The sequence below is a fragment of the Branchiostoma floridae genome, chromosome 13 (genome assembly GCF_000003815.2).
Source record: "Branchiostoma floridae strain S238N-H82 chromosome 13, Bfl_VNyyK, whole genome shotgun sequence".
NCBI lineage: Eukaryota > Metazoa > Chordata > Leptocardii > Amphioxiformes > Branchiostomatidae > Branchiostoma > Branchiostoma floridae.
Window position 1 is genome coordinate 14278272 of NC_049991.1, and position 17437 is coordinate 14295708.

General features: G+C 38.3%; 1 protein-coding gene across 3 annotated transcripts in view; it reads right to left on the reverse strand.

The window, feature by feature from the left end:
- Nucleotides 1-5300: 5300 nt before the first annotated feature.
- Nucleotides 5301-17437, reverse strand: part of LOC118428444 (ras-related protein Rab-37-like) — a 75782-nt gene continuing 63645 nt past the window's right edge. For all 3 annotated transcript variants that reach the window (XM_035838509.1, XM_035838511.1, XM_035838510.1), the window contains 6 exons: nucleotides 15275-15341; nucleotides 14732-14784; nucleotides 11369-11434; nucleotides 11044-11100; nucleotides 7242-7318; nucleotides 5301-6535 (listed from right to left, as the gene is read on the reverse strand). In XM_035838509.1, the coding sequence (XP_035694402.1) occupies nucleotides 6436-6535; nucleotides 7242-7318; nucleotides 11044-11100; nucleotides 11369-11434; nucleotides 14732-14784; nucleotides 15275-15341 (420 nt within the window). In that variant the 3' untranslated portion in view covers nucleotides 5301-6435. The remainder of the gene's footprint in view (nucleotides 6536-7241; nucleotides 7319-11043; nucleotides 11101-11368; nucleotides 11435-14731; nucleotides 14785-15274; nucleotides 15342-17437) is intronic.

Here is a 17437-nt window from a genome sequence, read left to right on the forward strand (position 1 = left end):
ATACAGGTTTCGCGAAACAATGTCCGATTTTCTCGGAACCAACTTTATTGCATGCGGAACGGTTCCTCGACATCAGACATGCACCTTGTTTGTTGAAAAATGGTAATTTGCTCTCCTGAGCAAAAAAGAGCATTTTTCACAAAAAAATACAGGTTTCGCGAAACAGATGTCCGATTTTCTCGGAACCAACTTTATTGCATGCGGAACGGTTCCTCGACATCAGACATACACATTGTTTGTCGAAAAATGGTCATTTGATCTCCTGAGCCAAAAACAGCATTTTTCACAAAAAATACACGTTTCGTAAAACAGATGTCTGATTTTCTCGGAACAACTTTATTGCATGCGGAACGGTTCCTCGACATCAGACGTACACATTGTTTGTCGAAAAATGGTAATTTGCTCTCCTGAGCCAAAAAGAGCATTTTTCATAAAAAAAATACACGTTTCGCAAGAGAATGTCTGATTTTCTCGGAACCAACTTTATTGCATGCGGAACGGTTCCTCGACATCAGACATACACATTGTTTGTCGAAAAATGGTCATTTGATCTCCTGAGCCAAAAAGAGCATTTTTTGCAAAAAATACAGGTTTCGCGAAACAATGTCCGATTTTCTCGGAACCAACTTTATTGCATGCGGAACGGTTCCTCGACATCAGACATACACATTGTTTGTCGAAAAATGGTCATTTGCTCTCCTGAGCCAAAAAGAGCATTTTTCACAAAAAATACAGTTTCGCGAAACAATGTCCGATTTCTTCGAACCAACTTTATTGCATGCGGAACGTTTCCTCGACATCAGACATGCACCTTGTTTGTTGAAAAATGGTAATTTGCTCTCCTGAGCAAAAAAGAGCATTTTTCACAAAAAAATACAGGTTTCGCGAAACAATGTCCGATTTTCTCGGAACCAACTTTATTGCATGCGGAACGGTTCCTCGACATCAGACATACACATTGTTTGTCGAAAAATGGTCATTTGATCTCCTGAGCCAAAAACAGCATTTTTCACAAAAAATACACGTTTCGTAAAACAATGGCCGATTTTCTCAGAACCAACTCTATTGCATGATGAACGGTTCCTCGACATCAGACATACACATTGTTTGTCGAAAAATGGTCATTTGATCTCCTGAGCCAAAAAGAGCATTTTTCACAAAAAATACACGTTTCGTAAAACAATGGCCGATTTTCTCAGAACCAACTCTATTGCATGATGAACGGTTCCTCGACATCAGACATGCACCTTGTTTGTCGAAAACTATTAATTTGCTCTCCTGACCCAAAAAGAGCATTTTCATGTTCGTTGACAGCCAGGGATCTATGTACATTTTTTGTATATACGACGTCGTATTCTTTGCGTGTTTTTTATTGATACAGTGTCGCATCTGTTCAGTATTTTGGCTTATCCTTTAAGAATCTGGGATTGGTTCATATTTGTGCGGAATCCTCTGCATCTGCATTTGACGGATACCACGGTATCTGCCAGGATCCGTACCTCATCCGTACCCATCCGTACCCATTTTGCCCAAAGAGTAGTCGCATGCTGTTTTCTAAACATTAAAAAATTACGCTGTACATAGAAAGGTGAAATGGCTAAATGAAAGATAGTAAAACACATAATACACATGTAGGATTCTGGTATTTAATTTTAAGCTACAAGTGACATGTAGAAGCTTTAAAACGCCTGTTTGAGGTATGGTTAGATCTACTTGCACATTGAATTGCTTCACCATTCAAGTGACACTCTAAATTGTATTTGAAAATTGTAAGGACAATGACTCTGAAATTTCAGATACATAACAGATCTCACTCGCATCTGCCCGCATACGATCCTAAAGCGTAAAGCGTAATCGGACCCTCCATGCAGATCCTCTTCTTAGCACTGATAGTTTCCTGATAGCTACTGACATTTTACTGTGAGCAATTTCCTCGTCTATCTGGCCAATAATCAGAAAAGAGTTCCCTATGGACTATGTCTAAAGATTCCACCATCACCCAAGATACACTACGTCAACAATAAACCTCACTTCAGCGAACTGTGAGAACACCTGAACCAGGTTTCAGTTCTCGTAATTCTGCAGAATTCTGGCTTAGCTTCCCAGAATTCTGCAGAATTCTGGCTCAGGCTTCCCAGAATTCTGCAGAATTCTGGCTCAGGCTTCCCAGAATTCTGCAGAATTCTGGCTCAGGCTCCCAGAATTCTGCAGAATTCTGGCTCCAGTTCCCAGAATTCTGCAGAATTCTGCAGAATTGGGCTAATCCCCAGGGGGTCATCAATGGCTGCTACGTATTCTTAACCTCATTGTTACCTAACATATGCGATATTAAGCCTTTGGGGTTAAAGGTTGCTGAAATACGGGAGGTTGTCCCAAATTAAACCGGGATTCCCAAATTAAACCGGAGGGTGTTCTTTATTCACAGGGTAACCTTTATCCGTTGTATTTAACTCCAGGGTATTTCGGGATATCGAGTTGGCGGATGGAGGTCTCAAACTGCATTATATTGAAATAAAAAATGCAATTTGAAACCACCGTCCATCAACGTCATATCCCTAAATATCATGTTTTTAGGTACAACGGATATAGGTTACTCTGCGAATAAAGGTGAACTAGCGTTATGCGTGATGAGAAGAAATATTTACGTTAACCATGGTTATGACCTAATGATCATACCATGGGTGAATAAATAGTCATGTTAAGTATATGAAGCTCTGTGAGAATGTTAGAAATACAGTCATTTTATTGCATGACAATTCAGTACATTAGCTGTTGTTTATAGAGATGTCAAGGGATGTAGACCATCCCATGTTTATTGTTTCTCAAAGGTTTGTAAATAAAGTTTGTTGCCCAGTTCTGTTCTGTGTCATCACGTGTCCTTTATTAGTATGTAAACCCCCATAGGAGCCCATCAAGTCTCCCCAGTCGCGAAATGGCCAAATCTGGAAATGGTAGACATTTCGTTAGTAGCCTCCTCGACCAGCCTCTCTGTCGCTGTTGGTGTAAGTTGTTGTTCACCATTTTCAACACATTGCAGCCAGGTTTTGCAATCATTAGCTTCTCACCATACCTGCACAAATCCTGCACTAGCATTCATTGTTTACAGAAAAAAAACACCACTCATAGGTAACGTTAATGTTATAGGAAATATTCTTGTCTGTCAAATGGCTATATTACCTTTTTTTAGCTTAGTCTACATACAAATGTTGTGTACTACATGACATGTAGTACAGGAAACTCACTCTCAGTCAACTATACAATTTGTATAGTTGATTGAGTGTGAGTTCTCTTATTCAACCATCATTCCTCTTTAAAACTACCTTACAAACCTGCATGTGATGATATTTTATTTGATATTATTTTTACTCTAGAATTAAATAAGGTGACACTTTCTGGAAGTCATCACCACCTCGTAGGCATTATAAGGGAACTACCGAACTAGAAGAAGCTGCTGCCCTTAAGAATCTGGTGAGTTCACCTGATGCTGAACTTATACACGAGTCTTGCAACAAGAGGAATATGTCAGCTCTGGCCCGTGGGTCTACATTAGAGTCTACATCATAGTACATGGTTATGGTGATCAGAACTGCAAACACGACAGAAATTTGGGAAAAATCTTTAATTAATGTATAATCAATTTTAGCAGAAAAACAAGTTAACCATCGCAAAATCATTGTTGACTATAAATGTTTGACATAACCACATAGTAAACATTTAACGTTAATTCAATGCTAACGTTACCGTTGCAAAGAATCATGATTCAACTGGCCTTGAAGATCAACCAACAAAATCATTGCAAAATTCACTCACGTGTCAGTGGGGACCTCTAGCGATCTATGTTATTTTTGCACTTACTTAATCATGTTTACCTGCAATGATAATTCTTGTCGATTGTCGGCGCTTTTTAACCGTGCGACAGGAAATGACATCAGCACCAAGGACGGTGCCATCCAGCTGAAGCAAAACAAACTTGCTGCTGTGACGGAAAGGCCTGTTCTAGCACGCTGAGGTAGGAATGAGAAGAAATCTAGCTCAGGAGACAACTTACCGTTCTCCAGATGCAGCGGAAGATGATGGCCTCGATTGCGCCAGAGTTTCACATGGACGCCATGTTGTCTGACACCCCCTCCCCTAACCCACACGTCAGTGATTTTAACTACCCCGGTCCGAGCCAATTACTGTACATTGATGGTGCGGTGACATGGCGTTATGGGGTCACAAGAAACCAGATTCTAATTTGATGTTTAGAAGAAGGTAAATCAGTAACGTTAAAATGGCCAATAATCTTAGGCCCTATTTGGCGTATGATGCTGATAGTGTGGGAAGCCCCGTGTGGGGAGGCTGAGCTCTGTTGGGTTCAATGTAAATTTATAATGTGACCTTTACTTTGAATTCATACCATGTAGCTGTAAAGTTTTAAATTATAATCCCCATATTGATACTGTATGAATTACTTACAATTCCTAACTGTATATTATAAATATGCAATGACATCAAAAATCAAAAGCATCCAGTTTAAATAATAACGTTATCTGAGAAATGAGCCTCACAAGAAAAATCAAGTCCATTGGTCCAAACTTTATTCCCTGTCACATGGTTCACTGGATGGATGATGTCTGATTGGAAGCAAAACAGAAGGAAACCACATGAAATAACTACTAGTATTCTGTCTGGGTTTCCATAAGGAAATGACAGGCTGATCTTTGCAAAACCAGGAGAATGGTCAAAGCTGACCATGATCAGGCTTCTCCACAAATCTAGCAATTGCTCTCTGTTCTGAGTACTTTTGCATGGTCATAATCTTTTTTTGAATAATTGATATCAACTCCAATCCAAAGATTCTGTCGTGAACCTTCAATATACATTTCTGCAAAAGTCAAATCTTATGACAAAGTCAGTTGAAGTTGAACCATTCTTGCGGCATGATTATCATCACAAAGTTCGTCTCTGAGGTTACCATAAATTTGTGTTGCATCTTTTGTCACTCGAGTTGCACGATAAACATCTATAACTCTTCAATATAATGTTATATACATGAATGTACCCTACAGACTATGTACAACAGCTAGGACCTGACTCACGCTTCGACTCCACAAATGGGCAAAAACACAACTAGAGTAGATCAGACAAGAGCGCAGCTACTCTGTTTCACTGATTCTGGTGCACATCTGGATCCACAATAGCAAGAATTGCTGTTGTGCACCAATGGTTTATGACAAGCAAATCAGTGTACAATATTGTAGTGACCAAGGATGCACAGCAGAAATACTATTGTGCATCATTATGACAAGTTCAACTGCAATGAGTGTACACTTTTGCAGTGACTATTGTGCACAACAGCACTATGCATGTATATGACTAACATTTTTTTTGCAGCATGACAACTAGCCTCTTGCACAACAGTGCACTGTTTGGTGCATGAAATACAAAGATCACATACAGAGCTGCAAGACATATTCATAGCCACTGCTACTAGCTACAATATTGTCTCCAGTTTTTTAACCACTGCACGCCAACTCCAGTTTACAGCTTTTCTCAACTCTGGTGTTCATATCAAAGTAGATTAAGTCTCAAAACCCTTACTGTTTTTGAACACACAATATTGCATTGTTCTGAAAATAAGTCCTACGTGTGATTGTGATCTTACCAAGGAAATTGAATAGCTAAAAAAATCTGATTTGAAATAAAGTTTTGAAGATTGTACATAGTTACTCAAGTGCTTCTTTGGTGCTTCTTGTGCATACTATTTTTCTCTGTAGGGCTACAAAGTTTTTATCTTTATTTTTAACAATTAGACAAATGGTATAAATTCATATACAGAAGACTTGGAAGAGTGTCAAACCGTCCTTTAATATAGATTTTCAACCAATGAAGTGTTGATCAAATACATTATTTTCCGTCCTTAAACTAAATGCTGCCTGTCTGAAAAAAATTACCCTATTCGGACACACAACTATAATATCATGATACTCTTGATGCTCATACGTCACATTTCTTGAATATAGATAAAATTGTAACCAAAGGGAAGACAAACAAATATAAGTACAACAAAATAAAGAGTGCAACTAAATTAAACCACACCTGGTCTGAATTCGAATACCTGTTCACTTTTTGTTGCCCTGCCATTTTTGTTTTTAACTTTTACAGATTGTACAGAATGCTTACTGAAGTTGTGGCCAACTATGGAATGTACTTTGCCAAACATGTCATTGATTATCATACTTTTAACTGGTAATATAATCACTAACAACTCTAATACCAGTAAACCATTAAATCTTACAAAGCTCAAAAAACAGTACATTTATGTTCCTTTGTTTAACTATGAAACCTATAGAGCAGAATGTGCTATATGACATTGAAGATTGAACCGTTATAATTCACAACTCGTGGGTAAGTAGAGTGGACTGTTCCGTGTCAAAGGTGAAAGGTGAGGGTTCAGGAGCAGCAGCCCTGGTTCTGCTTCTCTTGGTCCACATACTCTGTCACGCTGAACTTGGGGTCGTTTGGTTTCCTGGTTTTCCGTGATTTCAGGTCCCTGTAAGAAGAGAGAGGTTAGTTTGCTCACAACCAGAGATGATCATAATCACGTCTTGGTAAAGCTATACGAGCGATCGCAATGTTACAGTGATGCATTGTAGGCAAAAAGCAGGTGTTTTGCAAAAGATAGATTGACATATTAACCAGTAATTTGGTCTGCTAATCCAGATATCAATTTTTTAATCCAATCTGGTGACGTCTGGTAGGCACCAACCATCGTCAAATACCCCGGATATAAACAACAACAGTGATTGCTCGTAAAGATCTAGAGACCATCCTTTCAGAAGTAGCTTTAATAGATAGCAGTCAGATAATGTCAAGTGCAGAATCATGGAGGAGAGGGCTTATGGATGACCAACACCTTGCTTTGGCATCTTAAACAACTTCATAATGCCTGATAGAATTGCATAATGAGCTTGTGATATAGGTAACTGATGAGAAAGTTGCTTCAGGATAAGTTGCCAGAAGAAAATACAGTAATTGCATTTAAGTTCGCGGGGATTTAATTTTGAGGTAGCAGGATAACGACTGCTGACCGGAAAGAAATATCGTCAGCAACAGTTTACTTGAAGTTCGTATAATGATTGCCATACAGGATGGTGATCATAGTGGCTGTAATGTGACCACATGGACAAGATTTCATTGGTCCCCTGAGCGGTCTTCTTGGGCAATTTTCGCACTGTGGATGAATGAAGAGAACTTACTTTGCCACAGCCATGAAGGCCAGCTCTACGTTGAGTCCTGTCTTGGCACTTGTTTCCATGAAGGCGATCCCAAAGTCCTGCATGGAGATAACAGAATATGATTCCAGGTCAAACATTTTACAAAAGGGGTCTATTGAGTGGAAATCTTGAAAAGCATCTTGAGTTGCCTGAACGACAAGAAAATTGTCAGAGGTTAGATCTGGCAATTCTAATTCACTTATCAGCTGTTATTGACACATTTAATATGGTAGACTCATCATAACATGAATGGTACATCAATAAAGGGAAATTAGACAATGTCATCCAGATTATAAGACTGAATGATTATTACTCAAGCAACAGGATAAGATCCAAAATAATATACAGTTGCTTGAGTCACTACTCTTCATCAAGGAAAGAAGAAACAAGAAAACAGCTTTAATATTTAAAGCTGTCACTGAATGCAACATGTGATTGAAAACAACAACAACAACAACAACATGTCCTCCCCAACCAAACTCAGGTACTCATTTTTACACCCTGGTGGAGTGAGAAAAGTCATGCCTTTCCCATGGGCACAAGATTGTTAGCATGTCAGGATTAGAACCCAGGACCTCAGGTTCTGGGCCAAACACCCCGCAGTTGTGCCACACAACCCCACATTAGTCTGTAAAACAGTCTGTAATGGAGGCTATGTTCTGAGTGGACATCATCTCAAAAACCAATTGAAAGTGAACCGTGTGAAACCACGAGGTGAACCCACAATGTCACCAGACAATTACACTGGGATAAATATCAATCCTCCCTGAAGTGTCACCGTCCTGCTTGACTGCTGTAGTTGATCCTCCAGGATTTGGGCAATCAAATTGTAGATTTTTGTCAACGGTTGACCCTCCCTTGATGGATCGTAAGATTTGTGTTTAATATGCTACATAATAGTGACTCGAGGATCTGAATATGATTTTGGATAATATCAAGTTCCTTGAGTAACTGTCGATTTTTTGTGTTTCTTAACACCTTGATGCATGAATGTAACTTTAAATTGACATACCATTCCAGATTATCTTGAAATACAATTGAATTTCTTCAATTGGATAAAAATGCAACTAGGACACTAAATTAGGGTGATGGATGTCACTCAAAAGATCCTGATAAATCTACATTTTTATCCAGTTGTAGAGATTAAGTCAGGTATTTGAACATTGTTAACCCGGGTGTCTAAAACTTCTTAAATGCATTCATATTATGATATAATAATGTGACAATTACCAAAGGGAGCTACATATTATCTCAGATATTGTCAGACAAGCAAACTCTCAAAAGACTGATGCTGATGGCAAAACAAAAACGGCAAATGAAAAAAAAATTGTGCAGAGAAAGAATCATATGCAGGTTATTGACAGTGATGAAGTAGAGATTTAGAGTCTGTGTGCCCATTTGTGAGTTTGACTGAAGGTTTTTCCCGCTGCAATACATTCTGCATCAGTGCACATGTTTTATAAAAAATTGTAGTAATGATGTAAAAGACTGAATACCAACTATAGGGGTGAGTTGGACTATTACATGTGGATTACACCCCACCAGCTACTCATATACATATCAATAGCTGTCATGCCTGCACAATGCTGAAATCTAGAGGACATCTAGGACACTACACTGTACAAAGTGTGCTCAGTTTTATTATGATCTAAAGGCCTCTAGGTATCTGCATGTGAGCACTATATACCGTGACGGTATTGGAGAATTTTGCAAAGCACTGCGCAGACGTGACATTTACGATGCACTAAGGTAACCTAATAAGCCTCTATCACCAAGAGGCAGTCTATCATTTCACCACATCGATGAAAGGCTTTTGTAGGTCATAGAAGGTAATTTATTTCTGATGCTTTCAGTGCTGGAGACGTCCCCAGGCAGTTCATTTGGAGCTTTGGATGTGTAGAATCAAAATGACTTTCAACAGTAACTTGGCAACATGTGAGATTTCCTTTCTGTTAAATGAATCCCTTCCTGTGATATTAACATTTGGAAATTGAGCTGTTTTAGTTGAGCTTTAGCAAAATTAGGGTTATTGCAGGTAATAGGCAAGCTCCCTTTTTCAGTACATATGATAGAACTTGAAAGCGGAAATATAATAGTAATAATAACTATACTGTAAGCTTATGCCAGAGGATAATTGCAAACAAAGTAAAGCAGTGGTATACATAATTGTATACTTAACAAAGAAGGAAAATCAGAGTTATAAATGACTTAAAAGGGAATTCTGACATCAAATCTACTCTAAATCTACTTCTGCTCAAGCTATTTGATGGGTTTGACTTCTTTTCCATATGCAGACTGGGAGATGAATTGTCCAACATTTTTGCAGATAAAGGGAAAAAGAACAATCCTATCCAGTAGCAGACAAATGAATTCTACAAATCCAGACATACCCTGTTGGGATTACATGAGCAAATTTTAAAGATGCAATTTGATATTAAGTTGCCAAATTGAATCGCTTACAAATCTAGGACTCAAGAGCTTTCACGCTAACATCAGCTAGTGTAGCTCTATTGAGTGAAGATAACCTTGGGTGTGACATTGCGGAAAGTTCCCCTATTAGATTAATTCCCAACAATCTCATTACTATAATGGCGGCCCGAGGATAATCTCATAGGGGAGGAGTGTCATCAGCTATGCATGGAAAGCCCTCTGGTTTTCTGTTGGAGCTCACTGGAGATGCGATATGAAGAGTGGCCCATGTGAATAATTTTCATTCTGGTCCTCATTTGATTAAGCCACCGTTGGCACTATTACAACTGTTGCAGTGTTCTTGATGGCAATAATCTAAAATGGCAAATTTTTCATGATCAATGACAACTTGTTTTTCAGTGTCACTGATTGCACTTACTATATTGTCTGTAGTTAGACCATACCAATTCAATTTCTTGGTTCACAGATTTTTTTTAAATATATATAAAAAGATATGCTCAACTGGAGAAAACATGGAAACAAAGCCATAGAACCATGTTTATGACTTGGTGCATTCAGTTTTATGGACTAAATACAGTCACATTCAAGTTTTCCTCCCTGCCCTCTGCCTTTATGATGTCTGCTTGCTACATTTTTATTTTCAAAAATCCAAGAACCAAGGAAATTAATTAGTGTGGCCTTAAGTTTAGAAAAACCTTTGCATTGTAATTTTGTCTTAAAGTTTCCAATATTTAAGCCGATAGGAGATTTTGTCTATGAGCTACATTTGGGAAATGTAAACATAAGAAGAAATCAACGAGAATATCATACTTAAGGCCATGGCAAAGGGATGATTTTTTACTTCACCAAACATGTTGCAGAAACCCTTTACCAGGAGTACCCTATACCGAAGTGTCTAGTAATGGGAATTGGCAGGAGTTGAACACTCAGATCCCATTTAGGCCAGTGATGGCATTTAGGCCAATGATGACATTTAGGCCAATGATGGCATTTAAGGCAATGATAGCAATTAGCCTGATAGCATTTAGACCATATCGAGGCCTTTCTACCGCCATTTGACCTCGACATGCCATGGATTTCAGCCCTAATATGGTTGTTTGTACCATTTGAAATTTACCCCTCATGAAGTAGTTGTAAAGGGTAACAAGAAGTTAAAAATTCCAGGGGACCATACAACCCCCTAGCCGTTAGATCACAGTCACGTTTGATGCCCAACACAGAGCTTAGATTCATCAAACACAGGACAGACTGAGCTGAAGATTTGGGCAATCACAACATTCCACCACTTACAGTAGGAAACAGTCTCACAAAATGTAACATTAGCTATATGTTGTATGAAGCTCTCAGTACTCACTCTAGCAAGCTTCTCGCCTTCTTCTCTCTTCACAACTCTTTCTGCCTGCATATCGGCCTGGGTTGATTAAAAACACATAGATCGATATGGTTTCAAAATTGATCATTTTTGAGGCAATGCGACACTCGTCTTAAGTCAATATGTCAATAAAAATGATAGGTTATTTGCCATTTTTACTAATACAAAAATTTCTTTGTGCTCACATATTTGCAAAGAAAAAGCTGAAAGTTCATCCTTTGTTTTGCGACATGTATTACAGTATCTGTACATGTATTTCATCAGTTGCCATAGTCTGCCCACTTACCACATTCCATAATAGCCTTACCTTGTTCCCCAGCAGCATGATGACCACATCCTGCTGTGCATATTCATGGATTTCACTGAGCCAGGCCTGCAAGAAACAAAACACACTGTGTATATATATATATATAACCAAACATCTTTATTCGTTTTTCTTTCATTTCCCATAAAAAAGAAATTTTCTTTTCCCTGTACAAAAATTCAATACAGTGCTGTAAAGATTTCAAATGTACAATGCTACTTGCTATGAGGAGGATTGGAAATGTTTGTTTTCTGTTTTTCACAGTACAGAAAGTATCATACTTATAATGCTCCAGTAAAGACAGAGGGTAACAAAGGTTAGCTTCAACCCTTTTCCTAATACATGATTACAATTTACAATGATATTTTGAAAGTTATATGAAGTTGAAAGTTACAAAGTCGTGACTAAAGATCTAATAACTGCAATGACCTGAGAGACCCGGAGGGTTCATTGCAGTGGACATGTTTGGTAATGCAATCCTGACCCTGATTTACTGGTTGACCTGGCAGTAACATGTACTGATGTAGTACTTTAAATGCATTTAAGTTTGCAGGTATTTTATTTCGCGGTAGCGGGAAAAGGGACTTTTTGCGGTGGTTTTAAGTTCGCGGTAGTGCCATGCACTGTACATCTTACTGCCATGGAAAGATGTTTGCGGTGGTTATAATTTCGCGATGAAGCGACCACCGCAAAAAACGCAAACATTGAACCACCGCAAAAGTTTCTGCATTTACAGTAACTGCTGTGCTACTTCATAACTGGCAGGGATAATGCATGCCTGCACATGGCAATTTACAGGCAAATTGCTTCGAGTTTCTGTGCAGAAGAGAAAACACAGGATCTCGGAAAGTGGGCATTAGGCTGCACAATGCTGATGTTATGGATTGCGCCACTTGGAGATTCTAAACCAGATGGAAGTGGGAAAAAATTCACTTTGTGTCTTGTAACATCTGTGCTTGATATTTTTAGGGCACCTTTGTGACTTTTTTTTATCTAATTACATTCCATCATTTTGCAAAACAGGGGTCACAGATATGCCAGTACATGTGACTCACTCTGAATTCTTAATGTTTAAACAATTACTAGTTTAGTGAACAGCAGCAAAATCAATATTAGCCTTATCATTACATTGAGAATAGAAACAATTTGGAAATGACATCAGCTTTAGTTAAAGGAAGACAATATCTTCTGATTCAATAATTTTTCAGCCAAGATGACTTTAAGCCATGGGACCTGGAAAGAAAATCAACATTACCTTCAAGCTAGCTTTGCAAATTTAGCAAATTTACAGCGGGTAATAGGAAAAACATCATGCCGATATGAGCACGGCAAATTCCAATTAAATTTGCTCAGCTTACTGAATCTCTGGAGGCAGACTGCAGACTAAGAAATATGCTTGGGAACTTTCCATCATGCAGTTTTCTAGCTTGCAGGAAAAGTTATAATTCTACTTTATTATATTAAAGTGTAACCACAAGGTGACCTTCAGTGGGGAGTTTGTTTAAAGAAAATGGCTTTTTGATATCTGCTCTTTAAAAGATTTGGTTACATGAGTCCTAGACAGATATAGAGAGATGGACAAGAGAGCTTGGAGTGACAGAGAGCCACTTTACATGTATAGACTAAGCATATATTGATTGATCATATGAAGTCAAATGAACAGCAAATGTATTGTAACAGAAAGTAGACAGGGAAGCATTTGAAGGCCAGGTACCAGATAGTTTTGTAATACGTGAAATCCTACCCCATACACATTTCCTGTTGATGATCACAGAATGCAAAGTATCTTCATTGAATGACTTTGAGCCATTTCAGTGACCCATCATCAGTTTTCAAGATTTCTAAATTGAGAATTTGTCTGGTTTGTCGTCATAGTCATAGTAGGGGACATCATCAGATTGTTTGTTATTTGTCATGCATGGATTATTTTACCCTATCATAGCATGTTTAGCACTTTGCTGCAAAAACTGTCACATTATAAAGATTTTGTTATATAGAAATTAGTATTTGAAGTTACTACATTTCCTACAGGCAAAACTTTCATTTGGATTCACTGAAGTAGACTCACGCCAACATTTTCAGCACCAGGGACAGCACAACCTCCAAAATGAAAAATAACTTTTTTTCAGCAAAACCAGGTCTCTTTCTCTCCCAGACACATGGAGTAAAACACATGGAGTAGAACTTAATTAAATGATTGATTCCAAACCAGTAGTGAACATTAGATTCATGTGTTTTTGCATCATGCCTTTGTAATTATTTCTCCAAGGTCATTGCCCTTAGAGTTCTCTGAAACTCTTGAGGTAAAATCGAAAGGCTATTTGGATGCTGGGGAGAGTATGCAGCACGCCTCTCTAGGCTTGTAATAAGAAGTGTGGACCACCTTCTTGGCCTTTGTATTGATTGCGGTACACCAGAGAAATATCCCACATATACAACCACGCCAGGCGTTGATACGGCTTATGCTGACACAAATATACTGCCTCAAGGTCAGGATGGATTTCTGCGTACGAACAGGCATTTTGTCTTATGACTCGACTCTCAAATACCATACATGCTGGCCATGATGTTGAAATGCAGAAGAAAGTTGATACTATTAGTAATTTTTACTTTTTGAAGAATTCATTTAAGTTCTTCCACTTATATCTGTGTGCCATGCATGCATTAAGGGATTGGTGAGGTTAACCAATGGATTTTGGACCCATATGTTAAGAATTGTAAGATTGGGATGGTTATTAGGAAGTCTGCCTGGGCTCGAGTTGGGCTTATACTTGCATACAAATCAGCAAACTCATGGTAAAAGGTGCTTTCCAATTAGAGGCAAGCAGGAATAGCACTTCTGTTTAATTAAAGCTGATGTTGACACTAAGCACATGGTATCTTGTCCTCACTTGACCTCAAGGAAGGATATGACTAGCAAACATAAGTAACTAAGCCCTGTCCCCAAACATATTTTGTGTATAAGACACTATCATATCAGCCTATCTATCAATAATCTGATAAAGTAAACTGTCAAAAATAACCTTATAACACTTGACTGGCACAGCACCTCACTTCCAAGGGATATCGGACATGTATGGAACTTTTATAAAATGGATATTGGGCATGTACATGAACTATTACAAAATGTTTCAAATTGAATATAGATACAATAATAGAATTCATCACTGTTTCTACAGGACGATTAGTCAATGATGCATCAGAATTTCCTCCATTGCATACAGTATATTTTCCATCACACTGCATAAGGAAACCATAGACAGGATATCATCCCTATATATGCAAACATGACTTATACGATATGTTCCCTGGAAGTGGTAGGTAACTTGAGGTCATGTTACTAATAATATGTTTATCTACACTTACTCTGATGTTGTCAAATGATGTCTTGTTGGTGACATCATATAGAAGCAGCAGGGCTAGGGGGGAAAAAGATGAAATTCATTTCAATATTCAATGTGAAATGTCTTATGTAATTAAAAAAATGACTACATTTAGTTGGATTTCTTTTCATAATCTTTTAAAAACCACCCGTGCAAGATTCTGAGAAAAATACATTTTGTGCAGCTAAACCTTGGACAATTTAATGATTAATGCATTTATCACTGGAAACCCAACAGGGCATAGATATATGGAGACAGGTGCATATATGGTCTATACAACACTGCTAGAAGTACACTCTTTCATGTACACTGAAGTGCATAAACTTAAAGGGTGGATACCGGTACAGCAAATTCAGGTACAGATACAGTTCATCAGGTCCAGAGGATCAGGTTCAGGTCAAGACCTGAAGCTGGACATTGTTATCTGCGAAAGCGAATGAATTTTGCTACAAAGGATTCTGTTTGCAATTGGTGGAGTATCGTACACTGTACCAGTACCCACCCCTAGTGTAAAGTAAACCCTCACCGTGTGCATCTCTGTAGTAAGCATGTGTTACACTACGGAACCTCTCCTGACCAGCAGTATCCCAAATCTACAGGTAAACAACAACAACAACATATTTTTATACATATGTGCCTAGAAAGAAAATATGTCGATGTAGGTTAGACATCCAGGTAATAAGATAAGGTAATAAGGTGAAAAGTAGTTACTCAAGCAACTAGATATGGTTTTGGAAATGGTCAGACATTTCGGATAGAATCCACTATCCTTCTTCAGTGACACTGAAGTACACTGAAGTGATCTGGAAGAAACAGGTCTTTTATACTCTAACTATGAATGAAGACAATTTCAGATGTCCAATAGGAAACGTTGTAAGACAATTCAGACTGAAGACAATTTGGATTCCAAAGAAAACAAAGGTACATGTAAGGCAAAGTCAAGCTGAAGACAATTTGGATTTCAAAGGATAGCAAGGCTAAGACCAAAGAAAGAAAACATCTTTCCCTGCAACAGGATGTTCCCTTAAACCATAACTTCACTTAGCAACTCTTGGATGAGTTCAAGATAAATTTGGTACTTTCAGTCAGACAGGCAGGAATGTGATTGTTATCATGTGAAAATGTACTTCACTTTGTCACCAGTAGTAGTGGTTTAAAGCTTCACTTATTCTGGAGATGTCTTCACTGAATACACGTCCTTGGATATATATCGGAAGATATTTCATCTTGGCAGTGATCTATGTTCATACTAGGTTTTATGCTGCCCAATTCAGCTGTTTGTATGACATGCATGTTCAACTTAGAGATAGCATCCAAGCACTTGACATGTAACATTTATCATCCAACTTTTACTGAAACCCCCGATGACTACAGAGCAGTCTTCAAGCAGAGTATAGTCCATTTATAAAAACTTTTTCTCAATCTTTACAAATAAGTTTAGAAATCTCATTCCTTTCAGAAACTCCTACTGATGCACTGACGGACACGGCGTATTTACAAAAAGTAGATTCCTGCTATGAAAAAAGTTCAGAGACAGCTACATTATTGACAAGGGTCTCCTACATGGTTCTAGTCAGCATCCATCCTTTGACGGAATTTTGCTGCTGGGGACAAAATTGTTGCCCATTCTGTCTTCATTGATGGACAAAAATCGGCATGTAAAGATTCCAATTAAACCAGGTTGAGTCTACCAGCAAAATTTGCCCCTCAAAATGAAGGAAATAGCATTTCAGAGGGTCTTGATTTCTAAATTTTCCCAGAAAGCATACCCCTGGATCTCCCAAGGATCGTCGTGCCTCCAACAGGATTTCCATTCAAAATTCAGGGGATGAAAAAAAAATTTTAGGCTGGGTAGAATACTGGCAGGGCTTGAAACACGTTTTCTGCATACCTGCACTAAGGTGCAGGCAACATTGAAAATTACCTGCACCAGACAAATTTCACCTGCACCACTTTGAATTTAGAAAGTATGGATCATACTAAGATTGTTCAGATACCATTCTTTTATACTTTGTAGGTGGTAACAATCCATATACACCTACATCATAGGACATTTATGTATAAAACCCAGTACAAGGACCAGTGCAGGTTAGGTGCAGGTAGACACCAGAAATACCTGCACTAACCTGCATATGCAGGTGGTATTTCGAACCCTGACTGGTCTCCTACAACATTCAGACTTCACATACTTCTACATTTCTTTGGCTTTCCCCTCACAACCTTCTCCCCGGGCACCCAGATGCCATTTCCTGGGATTTATGGGAATCAATGATGGGAGTTATTGACCATTTCCGAGACTGCCGTGCGTTAACGTCTTGATATATAGGAGCTTGTGTTTCTGCCAATCCAGGCTTGCAAAGAGAATTGCAGCTGACGGGGGCTTATGAATCTCCGATGGAAAACGAAACCAATTTGTTAGGATGATTGGATTCCAGGAATATTGTTTGAACTTGTGTATTGAAACTGATACTTTTTCATACAAATAGTGTTAGAAAACCTATACTATTACTTTTTAAGACATCCAACTTGATCCAAGAACTGACCATTTTATGTTTTCATTCATGACGATAAACGTTATCATCATGTATTTCATGATTTTTCCTTGTATTGTGCTTCTCTCATTGTACTCAACAAATTCATGTATTCCTTTAATGTACCTGGATGTACCCTCAATTGAGTCACTTAACTC